This window comes from Vanellus vanellus (assembly GCF_965231255.1).
Source record: "Vanellus vanellus genome assembly, chromosome: 3".
NCBI classification, from domain to species: Eukaryota; Metazoa; Chordata; class Aves; order Charadriiformes; family Charadriidae; genus Vanellus; species Vanellus vanellus.
The window spans coordinates 39,729,084-39,739,185 of NC_138907.1; the positions used below are offsets into that span (position 1 = coordinate 39,729,084).

The following is a 10,102-nucleotide window of genomic DNA, read 5'->3' on the forward strand; positions in this document are numbered from 1 at the left end:
ATCCTGGCTCTGAGATCATATGTGCTACTGTTAGGCATAAAGTAACCCAGGCAAATGCAGACAACCCAGATGAAAGCTCAATTTCCACAGTGTGCAAGTAGCACACCTCCTTCTCTCATGTCTAAAAAAGTCCCTTCTTCCAAACAAGTCAAACAGATGGTTACCAACCCCCCTGCCTTGATACCATAAAGAAGTGACTTCCCCCAAGTCCTGCTCAGCCAGGAGCTTCTTCATGTGCCTCCCACATCCAAAGCAGGGTTGGTGCTCAGGAGTCCCAACAATCACGTGGACAAAACCTGGTGTTCTCAACATATGTTTCCAATTTCCTCCATGGGTAACCCTCCGTTGAGGTTAAGCAACAAAGCAAACCACCACCAGGAGGGGGACTCCAACCTCCATGAGCAAGTTCTTCCCAAGACAATTCCTTCAATTGCTCAGGATGAGATCTCACACTACCAAAGGAAAGAAAAATGTTATTGCTGAAAGGGGCAGAAAATTTCCACCATTGAGTTCTTTTACTTTAGTGTTTTCACACATTTATCAGCACACAGAAAATGTGAAAGACCTTTTGAAATTTCATTTTACACTACGAACTTAGAAATTAAAATCATATATGAATACTATGAACTTCTATATTAGGAATCAAAATGACACTTCATGATCATTTTCTCTTGGAAAATCACTTCCAACATACTGAATACATTTCCAGTGATTTCGGCTGGTTTAACTACTGCATATATATTCCACACAGGATTCTACCAGGTAACATGAAATCATAGCTAAAAATTAGTGCTGAAAACCAAGTGAGGCCAAAGAACTACAGGTCATTTAAGAGAATCCAGTGAAGTCATTGATACTAACTGCACGAGCAAGGATTTCTTGTGCAAGTTAAGACAGCAGAAATAGGTTTGCAAATTGCAAGGATTTTCAAAATTTTAAAATCAGATATTGTCACGGTTTCTGTTTGATTTCATAAAAGTGAATTAAAAGCAGCCTGGACATGAGTGTTTTCTCTAAAGGAGGTTCAGGCCTTGCAGTACACATCATATTTTAACTTCGCTCCCAGCTTAGTTCCTTCTAAGCACACTTTGAATTTGGCATCCATTTCCTCATTCTGGGCTTCAGTGAAAAGATTTTTCCAGTCTCCAACAACACCTGGAATATAAAGAAAAATAAAATATTACCCTTGACTGTAAGGACCAAGGAGTATGATTTAAAACAAAAAACTACCTTGTCTCTCTTATTATCATATTTCAGGATAATACATTTTTCTTTTTTTTTTTTGTCCCCTGCAAGAAAAGAATCTCTGACCCAAGAATACACTCTTATGTTTGCCTTATGTTTGGTGTTCTCAATAGAATATGAACATAAAGCAAACATAGGAAGCTACTTGTCCATCTTCATAGCTTTGGCATGTCTTGTACAGCTGCAGAAGACTACAAAAGATGACCAGCCATTGTGAAACCAACCCAGAAAGTTCAAAGATGTGGCTTTTAACTGCAAGAGCTTTGTGCACTGTAACCAGACACTGCCCTAAGCTCCAGTCTACCTTTAATCTAGATTTTAGAGAGCCCACTGTCTAGCTTGATCCATGGCTAAAAGACACAGCTCAGTCTGTGGAGTGTCTGGATTCCACATGCTGACTGGCAATCACAAAGGTTATTTAGAAAACCCAGGAGGCAAAATCTATGGAGGCATTCTGCAGACTGAGTGCCAGACTACCCCAAGTACTCACAGAAGCCAAAATAAAACTCGTCTTTGTTTTATTTGGTGCTTACTGCATACCACGACTGAAGGGTGTGGTACTTGTAGGGTACTTCTGCTAATCACATTATACAGGGCTTTACCGAATGGGACTGGCCCTTGTGACGAAATCAAGTGACAGCATTCTGAATCACAATCATTGTTTCCTAAACAACTCCCAGCCTTGAAAATTCACCACCCTGGGAAAATACAAACCAATTTACCTTTGCGGAAAAGAACTGAGCCAACAACACCATGAGTCTCCTGAGCCTTATCCTTCATCGCCTGGAAAGTGGCCCTGTCTGCAATGGACTGGATCTGCTCTGCCGTTGGGGAGAATCCAAAAAATTCAGCTATCTGCTTTACACTGGCAGTCAAGTTCTGAAAGCAATACAGTGAAATGGAGTTATGCAATATGCTTCCTCTAAAAAAAAGGAGTTAATCCACTTGGGATATGCATTGCCATCATCTATTATCAATATTTTCTTTCACAGTATGTTTTCTGCATTAAATTGGAGCTCAGCTTTTGTATAGCCAGACTCAACTTATCATTAAAATCAACGTGATTTTGCTCTTTCAGAAACCTATGCCTTTCGCCGTTAATTTCAGCAGGTTTCGAGGAATAGGCCCAGATGTGGTTTGCCTGTCAAGTACGCAGCATCTGCTTTACCTCTTTAAGGTCTTCATATATTATGAACATAGTATTCTCATCCTCAATGTGTTTGTTCCAGGTGACTGCATGATCAAAATAGGATCCCCAGCTGACTATAAAGAAGAGAAAAAAGCATCAGTGTGACCTTCTTTTCTTACTGGGTACTCATTTCTCTCCAACTGAAGAATTGCCTTCTGTTGCCTATTGGTTACGTCAATGCAAACAAACAGAACAGCCTCTACTTTCCCTGGTACTGTACTGTACATCAGAATGACAGAGGCTTCCTCTGGTCTTTTGTAGGTAAATGGTTTCCACATAGAAATGTGAACTTTACGTGCTTCCCCTCTGTTACTATATTGTCATTAAAACATCTATTAAAACCCAAAGCCAGACATCAGTCTAAATCTAAAATTTGGGTTGCTAATGAGGTGTTTGGCCTCATGTTCAGAAACAGTAAAGACAACAAATTGTCATTTCATTACCACTTCAGATCTGTAGCATTTCTTCCATCACTAAGTGGCAGAATGTTGACCAAATGCCATTGTCAAGCTGCCATGCAACTCCCTCACTCTTGCCTGGAAGAGCAAAATACCCAGAAGCAAAGTATCTTTTGGACATTCTCCCCATTCTGGCATTCAGCTGCCTCCTTTATCATGATGTATTGCCATCAGTAAACTAATTATGACACAGCTGTTTTCCCACCGGCCCCATTAATTGTTTTTAAATATTTTTTTTGTTGCTTCTTCAGCTACATTTAGTAACTACAACAATACCTTTCCCATTCATGAACTCCGAGAAGAACTCATCCCAGGAGCTGTAACTGGGGACGCTTGGCACATTGTTGTGGAAATGGAAAAATGAAACAGCTGTATCTTTAGGGTTTCGAAACAGCACCAGTATCTGGAGTGGGAGAACGAAGTCAACAATTTTAAATCACTTATTTCCCCTAGCAACCAAAATGAGAGTATAACCAAACATTCTGCAATCAATAACTTACTGGGCGCTATAAAATATTTTATTAGTTAAGACATGGAGAACAAATTTATAATGTGATCATAATAAAGACCTTGTTACCACTTCTAAGATTTGCTTATGTCATGAAGCAATTGTAGAAAGAAGCAACTAGAGAAACTGTAACATTGTCATTGAATACTGACACAGAACTACCTAAGAACTGGGAAATTGTAAGGAACCATTTGCCAACCCATTTTTCAAAGCATGGCAATAATGTTTTTGAAATCCTAAGAGACTGTAAACCTCAGAGAAGCATAAACACTTCTGAAAACATGTTATACACATTAATATTTTTTTGTTACACACATTATATTTTTTCCTGTCTCACACAGGAAAAAAAAAACAGTGAAACATAGAAAAACTCCCCATCCCTTAACCAGTTATTTCCTTCATCTGTGGCACATCTCCGAAGTGCTATGTATCCACCATTGTTCAGTGATCAAATACCAGAAATACTAAATTTTTAACAGTGTGACAGTTAACAGTGACTCTGCAAGGAGCCAGAAATACTGCTGCCACATTCATCCCCACCACAGTTGTGCATAGAAGAGTAGCATAAAAAAGGAAAGTGTGACATTCCATTTGCTTCTGAGCACTGCAACAGCCTCTAGATCTGTTCTTGGTCATGTCAACTCCGGTGCCCCTAAGGCTGCTGTAAACTGTAGGGGTTTCTAAGCCAGCCCAGGAATCATAAGACTCCCACTGTCTCCAAGTTGCTTTCCCCCAGTGCCACCTGCCTGGGTGCATGAAAAGCATGTGGCCCCAAAATTATTCTTGCATGCTGGTACTGTCAGAGAGATGAGGCTTGTTCTTGGAAAAAGAAAAAAGCCCACCTTGGCTTTGTTCTTGAAAATAGACTTGGGGAGGCAATCATAATTCAGATGTGTTGCCAAAATCCTTGGAGATGGAATCTGCTTCATCCTCTTTAGAAATAAACAGAACCGTAAGTGAGAACAGGTTTATTACATGGGTGCAGCAATGACCTGTGAGAGTCACCTGTGTGAAACAGCCCCTAATCAAAAGGCATTAGTTATCCAAGATTATCTTTTTTCCCCTCTCAGGAGAAATATCTTTACTTGCTGCATGACTTCATTTTAATAACATGTGTGCAGGGGTGCAGGAGAAAGAAAACAACAGACTTTAAGTGGTTCAGTAGTTTCTTTTCACTAACCTGATATTTATCTGGATCTCCACATTCAATAAATGGCAGTTCTGTGCTTACAGGTTTACTCTGGATAGTTGTAAATATCAAATCACTTAAAATCTGGATAAGCCAGTTCACACCTGCACCAAGAAACCCAGAGAACAAAATGAAACATATCAGAGTTTTATGTATGTTCTTAGAACCTTCTCATTACATGGCTTAATTCAGCATAATAGACAGTCATCAAATGACAAATAACACTAAAGCTCTCAAATTATTATAAACAAAATAATGTTTTCCACTAATGAGATACTCAACAGCTTCTCAACTGTGACCTTCTTGGCTCACTTATAACTGGTATGTGGAAAGCACGGGGGGCAGAACTGACTCAACGATGCACTTAAAATGTCTTTTTAATATATTCATAAAACAGTCAGTGACAGATAACTGTCACTCTCTGTCTCTTACAGAGAAACACCTGTGAAGGGTCTGGATAGGAGAAGGAACGAATTAGCAAGGAGTTTCACTCATTCTGCCGAGGAAAGCGTCTGCCTCTCTCTACTGCCCTGGGTCAAGGACAAAATGGAGTCATCTACTCAATGTTACTGCCAGTGCTTGTCCTCAGTTGTGCCTATTGTTGTCTCCATAAAGTGCATGCCAGAACAAGTGCTAGAAGAGCTGTTACCCGCTGGACACTTGCATCCCTCCTCACCCATCACCCTTTGGAAGGGATCTCACAGCAAAGCCTCCCCCATATGCATCCCGTTCCAGCATGAGCCTGTGGCCAGCTCCTGGAGCTATGCCACAGTGCCTGCTTCCCCAGGGTTTCCAGGAATCACATTTGCTCTACTGATGGATGCTCTGCCGATTGCTGGCAGGACAGACGGAGGAACAGCGTGTTCACCTTGGCCCACAGCACCCTCCCCGCATCCTTGTGGGGAGGCGCTTGGAAGGCTTCCTGCTGGGCCCACGGAGATGGAGCTGTAGAGCTGCTGCCGCCTCCTGCATGCTGCAACTCCCCTGTGAACGCAGCTGCCAGAGGCACTAACAGGGAACACACAATGCAAACAGCTTTAACCTCTCATGCTTTCAGTGGAAAGTATTCCCAGAAAGGAGTAACTTCCACCCTGTGTTATATAAAGTGCCTCAGGATGCTTGGATGGAAGCAGCTGATACTTGTCATTTATACATTAATTTGTATACACCACACAATGTCTTATATTACATATATCACATTTATATACCACCCAGTATCATATTTATATAGAAGACGTTGTATGATTATATCATTTATATCACTCTCCCATTTATGTACAGACCAGACACAAAAGCATTAGTCTCCAAATCCATGACCTCATCTGCCCAGTATTAACTGCATGTGCACAAATAAAAATTTTATTTTAATGAAAAGCTACAATTGATAAACCTAGAATTTCAAGTCCCTAAATCCCCTACCGGCTTCCCCAACCGTGCAACCCATCCCTGGGAAGTACTGCATCCTGGAGCTCCATCATCTTTTACCCCTACCTCCTCAGTAGCTCTCTGCATCCAAGTTTTCCTCTGCACTGTGCACAGCTGAGTTGGGGGAAACCTTTTATATGGTGAGACTTTACTGTAACTGAACCTTCATAATACTTAATAAGTAAAAGGAATGAGGACAATATTAAAGCTTTGAGAGACAAAGCTTTTGAAGGGCCTCAATGTGCGTCCTTCCTCAGGCATGTTCACGACCATCTAAACCTGGTAAATGCCAAAGAGTTTGAGCCCTGCACAGAAAATACCTGCAAAGCTGGCAGAGGAAGCCAGACACCAGGCTCCCTTGATTCAAGAAGTAAACAGAGAGACTGTTACTACTGCCTCATGACATTACAGCTTGGTGGGTCCAAGACCATCTTGAGTGCCATTACGTGGCACACATGGGACAATCAGGTGATGAGGCCCAGCCAGCATGGGTTCATGAAAGGCAGGTCCTGTTTGACTAACCTGATCTCTTTCTATGATAAGGTGATCCGCTTAGTGGATGAGGGAAAGGCTGTGGATGTTGTTTACCCAGACTTTAGTAAAACCTCAGCACTGTTTCCCACAGAATTCTCTTGGAGAAACTGGCTGCTCATGGCTTGGACTGGCATACTCTTCACTGGGTAAAAACCTGGCTGGTTGGCTGGGCCCAAAGAGTGGTGGTGGATGGAGTTAAATCCAGTTGGTGGCCGGTCACAAGTGGTGGTCCCCAGGGCTCAGTATTGGGGCCAGTTCTGTTTAATATCTTTATCAACAACCTGGATGAGAGGATGGAGGGCACCCTCAGTAACTTTGCAGACGACACCAAGTTGGGTGGGAATGTTGAACTGCTCGGGGGTAGGAAAGGTCTACAGAGAGATCTGGACAGGCTGGATCAATGGGGTGAGGCCAACTGCATGAGTTTCAACAAGGCCAAGTACTGGGTCCTGCACTTGGGTCACGACAACCCCATGCAGCACTACAAGCTTGGTGAAGAGTGGCTGGAAAGCTGCCCAGATGAAAAGGACCTGGGAGTACTGTTCGACAGGTGGCTCAATATGAGCCAGCAGTGTGCCCAGGTGGCCAAGAAGGCCAATAGCATCCTGGCTTGTATCAGAAATAGTGTGGCCAGCAGGACTAGGGAAATGACTGTCCCCCGGCACTCGGCACTGGTGAGGCCACACCTCAAATACTGTGTTCAGTTTTGGGCCCCTCCCTGGAAGAAAGACATTGAGATCCTGGAGCAAGTCCAGAGAAGGGCACCGAAGCTGGTGAGGGGTATAGAGCACAAGTCTTATGAGGAGCAGCTCAGGGAATGGGGGTTGTTTAGTCTGGAGAAAAGGAGGCTGAGGGGAGACCTTCTCACTCTCTACAACTATCTGAAAGGAGGTTGTACTGAGGTGGGTGTTGGTCTCTTCTCCCAAATAACAAGCAATAGGACCAGAGGAAATGTCCTCTACATCTCCAGGGGAGATGTAGATTGGATATTAAGAAAAATTTCTTCACAGAAAGGGTTATGAAGCATTGGAACAGGCTGCCCAGGGAAGTGGTTGAGTCACCATCCCTGGAGGTATTTAAAAGATGGGTAGACGTGGTGCTTAGGGACATGGTTTAGTGGTGGTTTTGCAGTGTTAGGTTAATGGTTGGACTTGATGATCTTAAAGGTCCCTTCCAACCTTGATGATTCTATGATTCTAAGTGTTGCATCAAAGGGGCAAGAGGGACCCCAGCAATTTCTGGTTTCAAACTGGGGCAGATAATCTGTCCTTTTCTTTCTTTATCCTCCTGTCTTGCCTTTCCCCCCTGCCCACTTGGCAAGCTGTATAAAATTAGGACAAGAAATCTGTTCAGCACTGTTTAAGAGTATAAGAGCAAACATCCAAATGGGAGAAAATTCCAAAAGATTTACCTGCAGATTGTAACTACACTGCACTGCACAAACGCAGCATTTTCTCTCCCTCCTGCTTTCCCATTTCTTCCGTGCAACCTCCCATACATGCCTTTCCAGCAGTGCCTGCCAGGTAACAGAGTGCTGCATTCCCTGGCAAACCACAGGGAGCTGTGTATCCCTCTCCTACTGAACAACTGGCAGTGATCTACCACAAACTGCCGGATATTAACGGTCTGAGATCTTTCTTTATCTACTGATCCCTCTCCTTAAGCAGGAGAGGTTTACTGAGTTACTAGACCTCAGATGCAATCAGCATCATGACTCCATGTCTGAACTCTTCCAAATTCTGTGAGAAACCAAAGCCAGTGCCAAGTTATGACAGTGACCTTTGAGGTCTTTATAGGGTCCAGCAGAACTCTGGACCCAAACCCAAAGGAGTTACAGGCTCCTTAAAATAGAGATGCACATTTCACATTTTGTACCAGCTCCCTCCTTTTGTATTTGCCCTCTCTTTTTCTTGGTGCAGTGTTCTGCCTCACAGCTCCTATAAATTCACCTCAGGCATACTTATTCAGCCCCTAAATACACCACAGTTTCTTTCCAGACCAGAACTTGCCAACCAATTGGAATTCTATGTGCTGAATGAGACCTTGACCTCGGAGACTCTGGTTAAAGCACACCTTGACTGCATCAGCTACCATTCTAGTGCAATGAAACCCTTCCCTGGACCCACATTTTCTCTGACAACCCTAAGCTTCTGCTGCTTGGGTCTCAAAGAAGAAACATATGCTTGGATAGGACTTCCTAAACTAGCAAAACCCATGCCTTCCTTCTAAGCAACCACCTCACAATCGACATTTAATAAAACTAATCAAAATCAACTAGTTGGTTGTTTGGGTTTTTTTCACTGCTGCTGTTGCACCTTTCCTCCTTTCTGCAAACCCCTGACTAAAAGATTTAAACTTCCTATATGTGTTAGTCCATACCATTTTGCAGTAATGAAACAAAAAGCAATACTGATACTGAATAATGCCAAGAAACAGCTTACAATTTTACAAGTAAAGATGCTGTGCCATGTCACTTTCTACACCTTACAGAGTCTAATGCGTAACTTCATTGCTTTTGTACACCACACTACATTACTAACACGCTTTTCAGAATACAACTTATCATACTGGCAGAGTTGTCTTGTCCTACTGATGTGTAAAAAACTATGTACTTTATTCTCACTTCTTCAGCCAAAAATATCTTTGAACACTAAAACTTCTTTTCCTTTCAGAAACATAAACCATATTAAAAAGTAGTGGAACAGACTGCTTAATTAAGATAAAGCAGGACAAAAACCTGCTGTGTCTGGTTGAAATAGTAGAAATGCCCAATATCCTCACACAACGTACAACCACAATCAGTTGGTTTTCTTTCTTATTGTGTCAGCTAATTAATTACAGTATTGTAGACTACAGCAAGCAATTCATAATGTATTCACCGCATTTGGGGTAGGACACCAGCACCATATCATCTCTTCTGGCTTCCAGCTTCTCCAGGGCTTGGAATGTTTCCGCACTGCACACTGTGACAGGATACGGGGTCCCCCGATAGGAGAACAGCAGATCCTTCAAGGTAAGCCCTTCAGACTTTGCCAACGCTTTATTTATCTCATCAACAAAGGCTTTTTTATCCTCAGCCATGTTTACCACCTTTGGGGTGCAAAACTGTCAAGTCTAATGCAGTAAGTGCCTTTAAATAGATGTTTTTAAGCGGTGGAGTAGATATCCTTGGCATTACTTCTGCCCTCCCCCAAATTTGATATGTTTGTTTCTCTCCTCCCTTCCCACCTTTCTGGAAATGGAAGCTGGGTTGACCCTGCCCACTTACAATCTACAGAGCACAAACTACTTTAATAAGAAATCCCACTGACTGCAAGTAATACTTGCAAGCTCAGCCACCACGAAAAAGAGAACTGGGAAATGAATTGCCCTCTAAGAAAGAGCAGCAAAATGTTGTATCTAATCTTACACAACATTAATATGAAAAATAGCATCTCACAAAGAAAAGAAAGTCCCTAGTAAGAAAAATCCCAAGAGGTTTTATTTTGGCAATCAAGTTAGCTCTATACTATGAGTTAAAAGTAACAGAAAAATGAAATCAAAACCACAGAAGA

The 10,102-nt window shown here is 42.3% G+C and overlaps 1 protein-coding gene across 1 annotated transcript; it reads right to left on the reverse strand.

Annotated features, from left to right (window-relative positions):
• Positions 1-912: 912 nt before the first annotated feature.
• SULT6B1 (sulfotransferase family 6B member 1) lies at positions 913-9,629 on the reverse strand (the record flags this gene model as incomplete). The annotated part of the gene is made up of 7 exons (XM_082480559.1): positions 913-1,155; positions 1,968-2,124; positions 2,414-2,508; positions 3,169-3,295; positions 4,243-4,332; positions 4,581-4,693; positions 9,428-9,629. The coding sequence occupies 7 exons, from the start codon at positions 9,627-9,629 to the stop codon at positions 1,025-1,027; spliced, it is 915 nt and encodes a 304-aa protein (XP_082336685.1). The 3' UTR covers positions 913-1,024.
• Between the last annotated feature and the right edge of the window lie 473 nt (positions 9,630-10,102).